This window comes from Ambystoma mexicanum, chromosome 14 (assembly GCF_040938575.1).
Source record: "Ambystoma mexicanum isolate Mex_15411 chromosome 14, UKY_AmexF1_1, whole genome shotgun sequence".
Classification (NCBI taxonomy): Eukaryota; Metazoa; Chordata; class Amphibia; order Caudata; family Ambystomatidae; genus Ambystoma; species Ambystoma mexicanum.
The window spans coordinates 403,188,829-403,205,977 of NC_090940.1; the positions used below are offsets into that span (position 1 = coordinate 403,188,829).

General features: G+C 43.0%; 1 protein-coding gene across 2 annotated transcripts in view; it reads left to right on the forward strand.

Moving 5' to 3' along the window:
* DISP2 (dispatched RND transporter family member 2) overlaps nucleotides 1-17,149 on the forward strand; it is a 727,615-nt gene that overhangs the window by 277,166 nt on the left and 433,300 nt on the right. For both annotated transcript variants that reach the window (XM_069637532.1, XM_069637533.1), the window contains exon 2: nucleotides 15,591-16,049. In XM_069637532.1, the coding sequence (XP_069493633.1) occupies nucleotides 15,591-16,049 (459 nt within the window). The remainder of the gene's footprint in view (nucleotides 1-15,590; nucleotides 16,050-17,149) is intronic.

Below are 17,149 nucleotides of genomic sequence, written 5' to 3' on the forward strand. Positions count from 1 at the left end.
CTGTAAACTGGAAAAGTGCTCTTTCCATCAGCCCCAGGTTTCTTATTTGGGGTGTGTTCTATCCGCCAAAGGAATAGCTATGGACCCAGAGAAGGTGTCTGCTGTTCAGGACTGGCCTACACCTGCCTCCTGTAAAGACATTCAACGTTTTGTGGGGTTTTCGAACTTCTACCGACGATTTATACCTGAATTCTCCAGACTTACACAGCCTTTGACAAATCTTCTGAAGAAAGGGGTTCCTTTTCTTTGGACAGAAACAACGGATAAAGCCTTCAAGAGGCTTAAGGATCTTTATACCTCAGCTCCAGTGTTGCTAACCCCTGATCAGAACCGTCGGTTCATTGTGGAAACCGACGCCTCTCAATACGCTCTAGGGGCGGTCTTGCTTCAAATAGATAACTCAGATCTTGAACGACCTGTAGCGTATCTGTCTAAAACCCTTGCTCCGGCGGAGCTAAACTATACGGTACTGGAGAAAGAATTATTGGCTATCAAACGAGCATTCGAAGAATGGCGCCATCTACTATTGGGAGCCAAATTTCCAGTGGAAGTCCGGACAGATCATCATAACCTCCGGATCCTACAATATGCCCAAACATGTAACAGCCGTCAAGCCAGATGGGCACATTTCTTTTCTCCTTTTCGAATCATATTCACATTTATTCCAGGAAAGGAAAATCTCAAGGCTGATGCTCTATCCCGTAAGGAACAGCTCCCGAACAACCCTTTTAGGTCTGAACCCATCTTCCCTTGTATGGCTCTGGAACTGCATACTGTGCCTGATTTCCTCTCACGTCTGAAATCACAATCCTGTCCTATTGTCAAAAAAGAACTACCACGGTCTACACAACTGGCGTTAACCTTGGAAGACGGTTGCTATTTCTTTGGGCACAGGGCGTATATTCCGACACGAACACTTCAGGAAGAAGTTCTCAATATGTGCCACAGTTCAAAATCAGCTGGACATAGGGGCTTTTTCTCCACCCAAGAATTGGTTTCTCGTTTCTTTTGGTGGCCATCATTAAGAAAGGACATAAAAGAATATGTTAAATCCTGTCCCATATGTCTCCAAACTAAAACGTCTCGACAAGCTCCTCTAGGACTCTTGGTCAAGATGCCCTTGCCTTCACGACCGTGGCAAATAATTTCCACAGATTTCATAGTGGATCTACCACCATCACGAGGATGCTCAGCCATAATGGTTACTATAGATACTTTTACTAAGTTGGCACACTTCATTCCACTTGCCGGAGTGCCGTCTGCTGCCTTGATGGCTCGCCTCTTCATCAACCATATTTTCATCTTACATGGCTTACCAGAGACAATCATTTCGGACAGAGGTTCACAATATACCTCCCAGTATTGGAAACTTGTCTGCCGTCATCTTGGAATCTCACGGGCCCTCAGTTCAGGCTATCACCCCCAATCCAACGGCCAGACAGAAAGACTCAACCAAACCTTGGAAGGATACCTCAGGAGCTATGTCTCCGCGGCTCAGGATGATTGGAAGGATCTATTACCTCTAGCGGAGTTCGCTTATAACAATTCTTTTCACTCGGCAATCGGTACTTCTCCTTTCCATTGTTCCTATGGGTTCAACCCATCGTCATTTCCTACCTTGAAGAAGTCTGAGTCCAAATTTCCTGATGTAGATTTCCTGATGGATCAAATCCGGCAGGGTCATCGCACAGCTATCACTGCGCTTCGACAATCCCAGGAAAGAACAAAGCATTTTGCGGACCGTCACCGGTCCCCAGCCCCGTTAATCAAACCAGGAGACTGGGTTTGGCTGTCATCACGTTTTCTCCCTCGACATCTAGTCCCGTCCAAACTTTCTCCCCGATATTTTGGACCATTTCAGGTGATCGCCACAATAGGATCAGTTTCCTTCAAACTCCGTCTACCGAGCACATGGGCTCGTATCCATCCGGTGTTTCATGTTTCACAATTAAAACCAGACAATCGGAGTTCCTTTCACCCTAAAACCTCTACCCGTCCTCCACCAGTTATGGCTGCTTCCGGACCTGAATTCGAGATCAAAGAGATATGTGATTCACGGTATCACCGGGGTCACTTACAATATCTAATTGACTGGAAAGGCTACACACCCGCGGATAGGAGTTGGGAACCTAAATCAGCTGTACATGCGCCCAAACTAGTAAAAAAGTTTCATCTATTGCATCCTGACAAACCAGGAGGGAGCGGTCCTAAGAAGGGGCATACTGTCATGTTTTGTTCGGCAGATCCGTTTCCCGGGAGGCACTTCAACATGGCCGCCGTGGCTGGCGATTATAGCACACGCAACAGTCTAGATGTTCTTTCCCAGAACACATTGCAGCGCTCTGATGTCACATCCTCCCAAGCAGCTTATCAACAGGATCCTCCAGGAGTCCAGTGCGTTGCTACTCTCTTAGGAGTATACAAGCGCTTCGTGAGTCAGTTTGTTAGTTTACCTCTGTGTGTCCTTATTTCTTATCCCTGACTTCGGTTGACACTCTCTCATCTCGTTACTTTTCCCTTTTACTCTTTACTTTCAGACCGCTACAAAAACACGGGAAAATACTCGTCAGACTTTGGACGACTTTAACCACGCCCCTTTGGAGCGCGGTTCCAGCTCAGTTTCTCTTTGGTTCAGGAATACAGATCCTCGCCCTCCACGAGGTATTCCATACATCTTTTATTCTTTCTTCTTTCATTAGCAGTCTAGGGAATCTAGCTATCGTTTTATTTTTTCTCTTCACGTTGTCATTCTAGCACGGATACCTACCTCAACATCCCAGGGTCACTGCCGAAACTCTTTGAGCAGTCTCCAGGAGACTACCTTTGTTTACGAACTGGTAGGCTTTATATTTTTATGGTTGTTTCTACTATTGGTAGTGATCGTTAGCTATTTCTCTCTCTCTCACCGTCCTTTTCTATTCTGCTATTTTCCTTAGCCCAGCTATTCAGTACTTCTAGGGACTCCAGGCTATCTCGTCCTTCCTCCACATCGAACTCTCCCTTTCTACTAATTGGGGGTAAGAATTTGAACTAAAGTTTCTAAGGGGATCTGACCTCTGCTAGACAAAGGAAATTATATTCTAATCTACTTTGTATTCTTCATTAGAACTTAATATCAATCGCTAAGGAGCTCCCAAACTCTGAAGGTGAATCTTCAGCCTGCGTTGGAACATCCCGGTGATACAACGCTCTCAAGCAGCTCTCCACAGGGTTTTTTCCCCCGTGAGGGTTTCCCTGGGCACCTCTCGGGGATCAAGCCTTTGAGCAGGACTCCGGAGGGGTTTTCAGGGGAATTCCTAATATCTTCAGGGAGAGTCAGCGAGATCCATTACAGGTACCCACCGGGCCATAGGACATTTCCCTTCGTCCATTCTGCCCAGGTAGGTGATTTTCTGTTTTTCCTTCTCTATTTACCTGGAGCAATTGATATGTATATCTAACATTGTATATTTGCTGACACTTACTGGCCCGAATCTAATCCCTTTGGGCTAATGAGGAAGGGGGTTAAACGTAAATGATAATGAATCTTTTGGTTGCATGTAATCTCGACTTGGGCTGGTCATCTATACCTGTTTTTTTCTTTTGTTTTTGTTTTGTTATTTTGATAACATTTGTCTTTGCATGTTTAGCTAATGTATATGCCAGGATGCACTTTGATGGCCTTTTGGCCGAATAAAGTTATTGATGATGATGAATTTGGGCCTGGCTAAAAAGAGTTCAGGAATGCTAACGCCGGGATTCGGCAAAGAAATCTGGAGTCAACTGCAAGGTGAAGAGTTCTGGACAAGATGAAGAAGTCAGGAACAAGACGCTGCGTTGAAATCTGGATGTGTTCTGGAAGCAGTGTGTCCTATGTGTTGTGAAGTTCCTATACTTATACTATCAAATGACATCACCCAGTTTATGGTGTGGGCAGAATTTCAAAACACCCCCCCCCCCGCATGGCTGTGAGTGGCCACAGGCAATTGCCTTGTTTTGGTTGGCAGTGAGAACAGAGCTCTCATCTATACGATGGGATTTAGGAACTCCCACATTGATTTTGGCCAAAACTTAACTTTTGCACAAATGTACATTTCTACAATTATGTTCCCTAATAAAATCGGACAAATACATTTCATATTTCATGGGCTATATTCACCTTCAATCCCCATCTCTGTGAAAGCTGTCTTTCTTATTCTATGGAATTTTATCAATTTTAATCATAACAGTGTGGCTTAATAATTTATAATTCGGTACATCTATGTGCGCTTATCAGTGGATCATGTACATACAATATTAGGCTTGCAACATTAATAGTTCTGCTACCATGAGAGTTTTTTCATAACTTTGACTCCTTAAGTGGTACAGGTTTCATCAAGGTCTTCAAAGCAAAAGCCTGAAATTAGGTTAACATCTACCAATTTTCAGATGTATTCTTCTTTAGGTTGCAGAGTTTCAAATTTAACCACAAATACAGATTTAAACACCAAAAAGTTCCTTTGAAAAGATTTTTTTTCTTTTTCTCTCCTTTCAACAAACAACAGCTGTCAGATCCCTTTGATCAGGGTGGGGTGTAGAGGGAAGCATCCTGTTCCTCCCCAGCATAGCCTGTCCTTTGTTCTTGGCTCAGCCACAAGACGAATGTCTAATGAAGTCTGTTGTGCTCCATATGCGAAAACCTCCAGCAGCCATTAGCCTTCCTGTAGCAAGGGGTTGCCAAACTGAAGTGTCAAACTTCCCAGGCTGGCCACTGTCCAATCAGAATGAAGCAGTTACTTAACTCCAATTCTGGGTTGCTTTAAAATTCACAATAAAGTCTTTTCTTTAACACATATAAAAATAAGCACAGTTCATAAGGGATTTGGACATTTAAAAGAATTAAGCCCTTCACAAACATGCTTTAAATTGGCAAATTTTGCACTTCTTTAGAGAAAAAGCACTTTTAAACTGGGTTTGACATCTAATTTTCTTATGCAGCTGTCAGGCAGTGAGGCCTGGATTCCGCTGACTGTACTGAATGATCTGTGGTTTCAGCACACTTTAATTTCAATGGTTTGCTTGGGAAATGCCTGAAATTAGCACCAAAACAGCACTTTGAAGGTTGCAATTGATTAATTGATTAAGAGCACTGTATTTTAAAGGCATTTCCGGATTTTAACCCACTTCTGTGGCCTTGATTCATGTGACAGGTAACAGCACCCACTGGCATTCTCCTGCAGGGAGTTCTTGTTTTGACATCAACCTTGCCTGTGTGTGGCAAGGTGGTGCAACCTCTTTGTGATTTATGAACCATGCACAGTTTTGCAGATTTGGCGCGTACAGGGGTTAGCACCTCCATTCTTGTCAGTTTGCTTTCCCCATTGGCACAGGGATGTAGTAGGGCGCATTGGCATGGGTTGAAAAATATCCCACACGCACTCGTGCCGCGGACTAACTGTGCTGCAGTGTTCGTGCACGTTGACAAGTTATTTCTGTTGTCATGACAACGTTGTCTAACAAGATGGCTGGTTGCTTAGGGCTACGTCGGCCATCTTTGAGTGGGTTATTCCTTACGCTTTCTGAAAGCGGCTATGTGTTACTGTGCAGATACATATGACATATGACTGCTTACAAATTAATGAAGGATGTGTATATTGTAAGTGTGTCCCTCACAGTCATTAACTAATACTATGCGACGTGTCCACGCTTTGTAAAATACGTACATAAAGTGCCGCTTAATGAATAATTACATATTATTAATCAGCCAACCTTAGAGGTGTAAAATAGTTTGCAACGTACTGTAAAGTATATTGTCTTCTACTGATCAGGTAACCTGTGTATTCATCCCAACAATGAAGTGTTTAACTAGGGCTAGTAGCAGTCTCAACAATGTGTAGCTATGTGCCTTGGTAGAACAGGCACGTAATGTGCCAATTTGTGTATCCATGTCTTATTACTGAACCTACCTCAAAAGATGGTTAAATTGCTTTGTGCCACTATATTTGTATTTTTTACAGAACTAACCGCCTTGGTGATTTAGCTGTATAGTAAAAAGACGAGATGTGTATGGTCCTATAATACTTAAATGAGGTTGGTGCTTGCATAGTGTGTTATTCAAGTAAAAAAATAATAAAGAAATAATAATTAGCATAGACTACTTGCATTCTGCAAAATACATGTCCTATGACCTTCTATAATCTGGTCTGACTTCCTTAAATATTGTAGGATCGATAATGTCTCAATTAAGTGTACCATATCTCGTCTTCATTAGTATACAGCGAGTTGTGAACAGCTTACAGTTGGTTATACAAAGACATGCGACCAATGTGGTTTTGCAATGTTCTACGACCATGATAGTGGATGGTAATCATAAAAAGTAGTCTAGGTCCCACTCCTCATTCATTCCTCACGGTACTAATGTATCCAATCGATCAATCCAATGGGCCTCTGTCTGTTGTCTTCTCGTTTTTATATCCATTTGTGGCTCTGGGTTATCAATCACCTCTAAAGTCTGGAACTTGAGCGGTGCCCCACTGTGGTTTTTCTCATTGAAGTGTCTTGCTACAGATGAGTTGATGTTTCTATTTCTTATACAAGATTTGTGTTTGTTAATCCATATTCTTAATTTACGACCAGTTTACCCCACATGCTCACCTTATAAACTCAGCAATCTCTAGTGCAATATTCCCTGGAAAACATAATCCCAATACAAGATAAGTGCTTGTGGTCTTGTGGGTAAGCGTCTGCATTGGGAACATGACAACCTGAGAAAAATCCTGGTAGCCAAATACCTGAGCGTCCGCTCTTTGAAAAATTGTTATGCCATGCAATGCGCATCCTTTACTTGTGCCCTGAAAAGCAGCCACAATCAGGGAAAAAAGAACTGCACCAGTCTCCAGGATTGCAACCTCTCTTGCCATATCCAGGGTAAATATTAATGACTCACTTGCTCTCTCAACATTACCCCCTCACCTCGTGTCTAGGCTTTCAGCAATTCTCTGCTTTATAAATATTACTTGAAAAGTACACATACCATACATAGTAAGGTATTCACTCAAACATATGAATTCTTACAGAACTATGTTAGGCAAAAAGTGTACAATTCAGACATTATTGCCCCCATCTTGACTGGTTGTCTACAAATACCAGAATGTAATTCAAGAAAAGGCAAAACAAAAATGGCCTTTGGGTTTTGAAAGCCTTATAACAAAATGTGATGTGTGAAAGGGTTACCTGTTTGTGTTTCAGTGTTTGACAAAGGCAGGGTTCATCTATGAAGTGATGAAAATATTACATTCTACCAAAAATAAACACTTTTTGGTGTTAAATGTGAACATCTGAAAATAATGTAGTTAGTTGGTTTAAAACTGTTCCGTGAGATATTTTCCATACGGACAGCATAGATTAAGGCAGCTAACTTGTGCTTTTTGTGTGCTTTCAGAATGAAATGCCCAGTTGCATTTCTTTAAACAAAAAGGCTACAAGCATCTTGTCCAAAACAATGGTCCCTTAAATGAGCCATCAATTATAAATCGCTCCTAATTTAAAAACTTCCCTTGAAGAAAGAAAGTGCTAAGCAGCGATTAAGGTGCCCGCAGCTTCTGATGAGCTAATGGGTTTGGATGCTCTAGAGAGCCACAGGAGGTTGGCAAGCCTCCCCTGGCTTTCCTTTTGAAGCCAACAGGTAGCTGACCCTGTTCAGCTCTCCTCTAGACGGATACACATACAGAGTGGGTCTGTGGGCACAAACAGAGACATTGAAAAATCAATTTTAAACAATTTTATGTAAATACAAATATTTGTCAGTGGTCAAAGGCTTGGCAACCACAACAATGTCTCATATTTGTCTACAATTCTTCAAAATAATACTGACCAATGACGAATACAATTTTTGTTTTTACAAAGAAAATTAAGTAAGATTGAATGTGCAGTGTTTTTAATAAGGTCAGGGGACAGGAAGGGAAGCAATAGGGGAAAACAAAAAGGCATGCATGGAGGGGTAGAGCCATTTTCCTATTGTGTGCCAAGACACCTCTCCAGCCACCCCTTCACCCTACAAACGTCCTCCCATCCCTGCTAACACTAATGGACCACTAGGATGGGGGAAACGGTGGTTTCTTTCAGTTAAAACCTAGGAGGCACTTTGTCTTCTGGGGTGTTTTTCCGGTGTTTATCGGATTGCACTGAAACCAGGAACGCCTACTTATCGGGTATCGCTTCCTTTTGCCAACACTAATTACTTTGTGGTATTTTACCACAAAGTAATTACTTTGAATTTTTATCAAATGTTTTAGGGAATCGTGGGGTAAGGAGTAAAACGGGGTGGAGAGTGGTTTGAGGTAGGGGCAGTAACGAAAGGGAGTATGAGGGAACCCCCCAAAATGAAAACAAAATGTTGATTAAAAAATGAGAACAAATTACTTTGTGGTAAAGCACCCCAAAGTAATACTGCCAGCAAAAGAACATAGAACCAATTATAGAAATCTGGAAACACTAAACCTCCATGATCCTGGGGCAGTATCAACATGGCCCTACTAATACAGGGTCCCTTTCCTTGCCACACAGAGTTATATACCATGTAGTTCAGACTCTGGAAAAATGTTTCTGAGAGAAGAGTGGGGATCATGGAGAAGAGAAAAAGAAAACTGGGAAGGATATTCATCTTAACCAATGCCATTTTACTTATTTATTTAGCATTTGTAACGCGCGCCAAACTCGTAGGTATCTGGGCGCTGGAAAGCAGGTAATAAACATTACAGGGTTACCATAGGCAACAACAGAAAACAGTCGTTTGGCAAACATCATAATAAAAATATTTACAGACATAAGATAGTTACATATAAAGTAATGCCATTAGTACATAATCAGTAGTATTTACATCCGGCCAAACCAAGAAAGGGTCAACTTAAACAACCACTGCAGATCCTCCCTAACAGTTAGCAGCTGGGGGGACATCATTCAAATCAAATAGTTGGCTAAGATCTTTACGAACTTCAATCCCCAAATAGCGAAATGGTGAGTTTACCACAGAAATAGCATTTATAATCCTAGCTCCAACTCATCCATCTCATTGACGCCCAAAACTATCAGACTGGATTTGCTCCCGTTGATCCTTAGACCTGCAAGATTGTCATACCTCTCAATCGTTCTCAAAAGCGTGCAAAGAGACTCCCCCGAATTCGCTAAAAAACAGGATATCATTGGCAAACAGGGAAAGCTGGAATTCCACCTCTCCGCAAACAATACCACGAATATCCGGGTTTGTCCTGATGGCTATCACTAGGGGTTCTATTACAAGCACGTAAAGCAATGGGGACAGTGGAAAATCCTGTCTCCTACCCCTGGAAAGCGCAAACGTATCAGACAAGGCCCATTAACCATAATCCTAGCTGTTGGTTTTCTATAAAGAAAAGCCACCCAATCCTGAATATTGAACCCTAAAACCATACCTTTCTAATAAGGTTCCCATAAACCCCCATTCCACCCTATCAAACCCCTTCTCTGAGTCCAGACAGAGCATGCATGCCGAGATTGGGCAAATGTATCAGGTCCAAAGTCTTCCTAACATTATCTGAGCCCTGGTGACCTCAAACAAAATCCACCTGAATTAGAGAGGGGGAGGGCCCCGTCTAACCTTTTCCCCAAGATTTTGACAAAGATTTTCAAATCTATGTTAAGAAGATATATAGGCTGATATGACTCACAATATGTACTGTCCTTCCCCTCCTTGGGGATCACAGTAATGATGTCCCCCAACATCGTTTCAGGCAATTAATCCTCTGCAAAATATCATTAAAGAGTCTATCTAGTACCAGCGCCAAAGTACAGAGGAATAGTTTATAAAACCGAATGAAATAGCCATCATCCCCAGGGGCCTTCCCACGTTTCATAGACTTGAACATGTTTACCACTTCTTGGACGGTGACCGAGGCATCCAGACTCTCAAAAATATCAGCAGACAACCTTGGGATCTCAAGAGCATCAAGATAAGCCTTTATCCCCTCCAGTCCCCCATCACAATCAGACCGGTACAAAGCATCATAAAACTGCATAAATGCCTCCGCGATATCCTTATCCATATATTTTATATCCCCACAGGTGGATGGATCGTGGGAAATCCTTCTAGAAGCACACTGTTCCCTCAATCTCCAAGCCAATATTCTATCCACTGTTTCCCCTTTTCATAATATCTTTGCTTTAAGAACTTACGCTTCCAGTCCGTCTTGTGCACCAAAAGGGTCCTCAATTTCATTTTAGGAGCCGGAGTTCACAGCTCCTAGCGGGGTTGACATAATCCCTCCCCAGATCCCCTGGCTGCAGTATACTTATCTTGTTCCTCTGTGATTATTCTTTGCTTTTCCTATCTTTCTTACAGAATGAGGATATTTGTATGGTAGCTTTAAACCCATCCCATAGGCTCAGCAAACTAACCGTGCCATTAAATTCGAAATATTCCTTAATCTTTAACAGCAGCTATGATCCTACCTCTCTAACCTCCAAGAGAAAATCATTACACAACCATCGACCGCTCGAGCGCCTCCCCTCCCCAACATCAACCTGAGCTTTCACCAGATCCTGATCCGACCACAGGACAACACAAAGGTCAAATCCCCTGATTCAATGAAATCCCGTATCATCCTCTAGAATCATGTCAATGCGTGAGAACGAGTCATGTGCCACTGAGTAGTAAAGGGCAGGTTAGGCATGAAAAGTGCCTCACATATGTCCCGAACACCCAACGTGTTGTTCAGCTCACGAAACATCCTCAAGACCTTCTCCTGGTCGTTAGGGATTTGCAGTGGCCTACATGTCGACCTATCTTTCCTAGGGTCCAACACCATATTAAAATCTCTGCATCCCAACAATGACCCCTCAACAAGCAGCCAAAGTTTATGACATACCTCCTCCCAGAATGGTAGTTGACCCTGATCAGGGCAATAAACCGACCCCAACGTAATATTCACACCATCAATTGAACCCTTCAGAAAGAGGTTGTGGCCCTTGCGATCCACTAGCATCTTGTCAACCCTAAAATTGTAATTCCAACCAATCAATATGGAGACCCCTTTATCTTTTGGACCACTGGCGTGAAATAGGGCCTGACCAGTCCGCCATTTCTCATGTAGGATTCCTTACCTCTAAGCCAATGAGTCTCCTCTAGGCTTAGCACATCCAAGTTTAATCTCCTAAACTCTCTCATAACCAAAGATCTTTCAGTCAGTGAATTGAGCCCTCTGATATTCACGGAGTCTATATGAAGGCCCCATGTTATGTCTGTCATCAAGTCACTCCACCAAAATCTCTCAGAAGACCCTCCGGGGTCAGTGTGGCAAACCCCTATCACCAGTGACTCAGGATTTTACCACTCTCAAGGTCATCTTAAAAAAAAAAACAAACACTGCAAATGTCAAAATAACTCAATTAAACCCAAAGAAACATACAACTCCCCTCAAAATAAACCCTTCCCAACTGGAGTGGTGTAGAACCCTAAGCTGAACCCCCCACCTTTCCGCCCCCAATACCTCAACAGCACATCTTAGATCTAGAGCGGGAGGCATAATAAATCAAGACTCCCAACAACAAAATCCAGCGAACCCCTAAGTCACTTCTTCAGGGCGGGGTGTTCAGTTTCTTAGATTTTATAGCCCCTTTGATTCTTCTTCACCTGTTTCTCCACTCGGAACCCTTAACTCCATCCGTTAGACCCAGTTCCTTGTCACCACTTCGATCTGGTCCAAGCAGTGCCTCAGTAACTCTTAATATTTCTAACTCTGTGGTTAATGAGTACTGTGCCCCTTTCCACTCAAACACAATGGAAAATGGGATTCCCACATCAGTAATACACCTCTTGTGTACACAGCCATTGTGTGAGACTTTTGCCGGGCCAGCATGAGCATGGAGAGATTCTGAAAAGATAGAGATTTTGGACGACCCCAACACAATCTGGCCATACGACTTTGTTTTATTTACGATCCTCAGTTTCTCTGTGTAGTAGACCAGAACCGGCCTCAGGCCCTTTCCCTGTCCTCCTGCTCTATGGGCTCTATCGATGGTCACTGCAAACCCTCCTTCCTTCTTGAAAAGAACACTAAGGTATTCTCCCACACTCACCTCAGAGTCTTTGGTTCATTCTCCGTCCCGCTCCGGGAGGCAAAATATACGCAGATTATTACATCTCTCCCTGTTTTCAAAATCGTCCATTTGCAATTTCATCTCCTCTTACTGCCTTTCAGGGCCGAAATGCAGATGTTTAGTTGGATTTCCAAGACATCCACTGACATCTGAGCGGTCTCCAACCCAACTACCCTTTCCTCCATTTGTTCCATCTTTTTATCCAGACTACCCAGCCTGTCTCCTAGATCTAAGCCTATACCCTTCAATTCCTCCAGAATCAACACAATGTCACTTTTTGTTGCCCCTGTGTATGACTTCTCCCCAGATGGGGCTCAGAACTCCTCCATGACCACACCAGAGCGCCCCTACGCCGGTTGACTGTGAAATGGTTGGCAGGCCCCTTCCAAGTTCGTAAATGAACACATAGAAAAACATGGGGCATAAATAACCACCAACCCTTACAGCCTCCACACACTTCCATCATACACTAGTGCACCAAACTGTATTGTATCCCTGTGGGAAGGCTCCTCTATCCTTCCTCTCAAGGCCACGTCAAGCATCATCAGGGATCATGCGCCCCCACCCAGTATCTTAGTCAGTAGAACACTCTGCAAGATGTGGAGGTGTCGGGTCACACATGGGAGTTGTCCCTGCCCTTTCACAACGGGCCCCATCTCCGTTCGCCAGTCGCCACCAAATTTCACTGATTAGAGAAGTGCAGCATCACAAGCAGGCCGCAGGCATCACCATTAACTAAAAGGGGTCCCTGTTCTCCTGCCATGCGGGTGGGCCTCCCAGACAAATGGAGCCACAAACGCCTCGTTATTGTCAGATTGAAGTGTTTAATTTCTCCAGCGCACGGAAGGGGAGTCCCGCACTCCACCACCCGCCATGACATGGTTTTTCAGACTCTCTCACCCTCTCAAGCAGTGGTGAAGGGGAAAGGCTGCGTGGAGCTTCACAGGGCTGCAGCAATCTTGTCCACACCCCTTAGTGGCCTCCCTATTGCCTTTTGTCATATCCACTGTCCCACCTAATCTGTTATTTAGTCCACACCTTTCACCCTTTTTCTAATCTCATTCTTTCATCCACTTTTTTCTTTTTTTAATGTCTCTCATGTTTTTGTACAATCCTTTCCCTAAGCTGCACCCATTACAATTTTGTACTATCCACCTTATTATTCCTTCATGGCACACACCAAAAGGGTACCTTCCTACTGCATTCCTTTCCAATGTTCATTGTTCACCCCTTTTCTCCTCACTTCCTTAGATGACGCTCCCCATTTTAGCACCCAGCCTAGCATTTGGTATTTCCATTTCATCATGATGTGGAACTGGCTGCATTTTTGCAGAAAGAATCTTTCTCTATCCTGCTCTTTCTCCCCCACCATGTTGTATGATGGCTGCATTCCCGGGCTCCTTTATTGCAAACACCAGCAGCAAGAGACAGGGGTCTATGCTCTTATATGACCTCCTCCCACATCCCCACACTCAAGGCAGTAGACATCTGTACCCTTCCACATGTAGTTTAGATTTTTCTTTTTAATTTCACTGTACCCCAAAACTGAGGTAAGACATGTTATGCCCACTGCCCTCCATAATTTCTGTTTCTTTTTAATGGGTGTCTGCTGTGTGTGAACAGATGTGAATGGCTGGACTGTAGAGATAGCCAGAGCCTCTACGTTGGCCCACAGAGAATCACATCCAGATGAAGTACCAAATTATGACCTAGTTTTTTGTATCATTTGAATAAAGAAATTAAAGCACACTCAGTTTGGGAAAATAGGTAGATGGCTCAAACTGAGTATCATTGGCATTGATGAGTGCACGGCCAGTGATTGGGAAGCCTATGTTGTTTAAAGACCAGATTCACATCTTGCAATTGAAAAATGAAATGTAGAGGAAACCTAACAAAGTAAAACAAAATAAAATGACTAAGGAGTCTTGTTTGGAATGGACAAGTCGAGATACCATTTATTGAGGTATTGCAAGCCAATGCATGGACATCATTTCATCAGCCACCACCCAAACCAAACCGACCCATCTCCAATGCTCCATCTCCTTATATTGCCTCATGGTCGGGCCCCTGCAATGCCTGTTGCATACTTTTTATCTCTCCTGCCCCTAAAACATAACAATATCACTCTTTCTATATTTCCAAAGTCCATCTTCTATCTCCATCTCATCTTTTCGTGGTCGTCTGCATCAGGGTCAGTCGCTCTGGCCTGACGATGCTCATTGTCCACCTCATCAGGTGAGGGGCATAGGGCCACAACCCCCTAACGTCTGTTCGGCAAAGGATAAGGCTCTGTTGTTTTGACCAGTGCAGAGTGGTTTAGTCCAAAGATGGCCTTCAACCAGTTACCCATAGAGCCTCAGAAAAACGCAATCTCAGTAGTCCTACAGCATAGTTCCTTTGGGGAGCTCTCAGGGACAGGTTTTGCCTCAGGCTAATACATGGTGACTTCCCTACCCAATGTCCGCTAGGATTAAAAGAAAAATAATAAACACTCTGGCATATATGAAATGAGGGACAATTCGAGAATTCAGACATTCTCCCAGACTCCTACCGCCATATCGTCATTTACCCACATATTAAAACTACTCATCACAGCACACCTTTATGGCATCATCACAGTATGAAGCCTCCCCTCTCCTCTGGGGGTCAGAGATCTTTGTATTCCCTGCACTAGTCCCAATTCACCAGTTTTCCTTTGCACAGGGAATTCTACTCTCTTAATCCCCGAACTAAGGTCTAGTCCTGCTTTTCATTTGCGCAGGTAAACCATCTATTTCTGCAAGCTCATTTCTCTCAATAAACACACACCTTTTCACCTTGTTCCAATAAAATGCCCCAATTCTGTCTGCAGCATCTCAGTTTTCTGCTGTATTTCTAGCAGGGCAATCCAGGGGCCAGGGCCAAATGGAGACGAGGCGATCTGAAAGGTTCACTTTTAATGATCATAGTTCCTTCTTGGTGACAACATCTTCTACAGAACTAGATTACCCCAGCCAATATAAGAGAACACACTGCAGGCGTTCACAACCCTATCTCTAAGAAGCAATACAGATCATAGGTAAAATAGTATTTCTCCCAAAAATGTGTATGAAAAACAGCGAAAACTCCTTTACTTCGAAATTGTACTACAGCATCCAATTTTGTAAGAGGGAGAAAAATTACACGGACAAAGGTTGATTCTTGGGAAATCTAGTTACAAATCACTTTACTTGTGTTCTATGCTTTCTCGGGATTGGTATTAGTGAGGGAAAGCGAAGGAATTTCTAAAGCAGTGTATCAATGATGTCAATGATGGATGTGCTCAATTTATCTTATTCGGTTTAATGAATTTGTATAGTTCTAAATGTTTCACCACAACAGCCAGGTACTTTGTCAGCTGAGGCTTCTGCACTGGGTTTAATTTTACAAGTTAGGGTTTTGGGGACCCAGAGGACTGCAAAGTCGTGGCATACGTTTTCAGACATACGCAATTAAAGTCTTCATTTTCTTTCCTCTCACAGGGCAAATACGCAACCAGAGTCAAGCCAATCCTGTGACAGTCAACCTCGAACCCCAAGACTGGAACCATACAGTGGAGAAGGTTCCCAAGAAAGATTCTGCCGGGTACATCAGTGCCCAATCAACGCTTCACCAATCTTTTCAAGAGACCATCTGCCTTCCTGCTCCAGCCACTCACATGGATTAACCTCAAACAGAACAAATGGACAGGTGCCCTCCAACACAGTGGACCTAAACCCAAATCTAAGATGCTGCCATTGCAGTCACCAGGACTCGAAAGATAGATACACAATGCCTCATTTGCCCGGTCATGAAGAGAGAGGAAATCTCTGTTCGCGTCAGTCGAGTTTAAACCACTCTCCAACGACTTCAGTGAATCAGACCTCAGAAAGTCAGTGGAAACAGTGGACACATGACCAGCAGAAGCCACGACCAAAGCAGCATCATATCGTAACAGTAAGGTAAAAAATCTGGCTATTCAATTGGATGCAATGAGCTTGAAACTATTATTATTCATTACGTACATAATTCATATTTTCTACCCATTATCTCTATGGCTTAATTTCTTTGCAGGGGAGAGCACTGTTCTTAATTCCCTCCAGTCTAAATACAATTGTGCTTACGTCTTAGATCTGGATTAAGTAAAGCGAAGTCTGTGTTGTAACGGGATTACAATTTTTCTAATTCCTTGTACAGAAAAGAGGATTGTAACAGGTTACAGATCTTTATGACTAGCAACAGAAAGGTGACATAGAGGGGCTTAACCTCTGATCCCTTACAAAATAATGGGCAACAAATGTAGTTTTCAAGTAGAGACAGATACATTCTCAATGAAAAACCTTCACAATGTCCAGACTGAAAGATTAAGGGGTGCATTGAGTAAGGGGTTGCTATGTCTCATTTCAAACATACTGGCACTGGGGAGTCCGTTAATACTAAACAATATTTGGTTTACAATACATTTTAGTTAGGAAATTTGACTTGCAATTCAGACTGCACTCTGAGGTGGGTCCGACTGAAAACCTTTTGATATTTCTTATCAACACCGGTCACAAGTCTGGTTGGAAAACATGATCTGAAAAATAAATTGTGTTTGATAATCTTCTGTATTCTCTGTGTGACATTGAAGTGGAGGGTGGTAAGTTCATATATGATCACAAGTTAACTGAAAAGCAAATAAAGCTTCAACAAACTTTGTCTCTATGAGCGTGATTCTTAGTAACTGGCGGCCTCCTGAAAGATAGCACTTCATAAGATTCTCAGCCTAAGAGTAAAGTCTCCAGGTCATGTTACTGACCAAATGGGGCTAGTCCTTCCGCAGACTTCTTGTCTCGTCAAGGGCTAGTTGTATACAAACTGAGCTTGGATTCAAACAGGGGTATCTCCTTGGGTGTCTCCAAAATTCTTAGACAATGTTAAGGTTAAAAAGCAAAAGTTCAGGGTTTCCAAACAAAATACTGTAAATCACAGTCAATTGACAAATGTTTTTCTGAAATAGCAACACCTGAGTAGGTGAATAGGTTATTTGCGGGCCATCAGTGAGACAGCATTGGAGATGTAT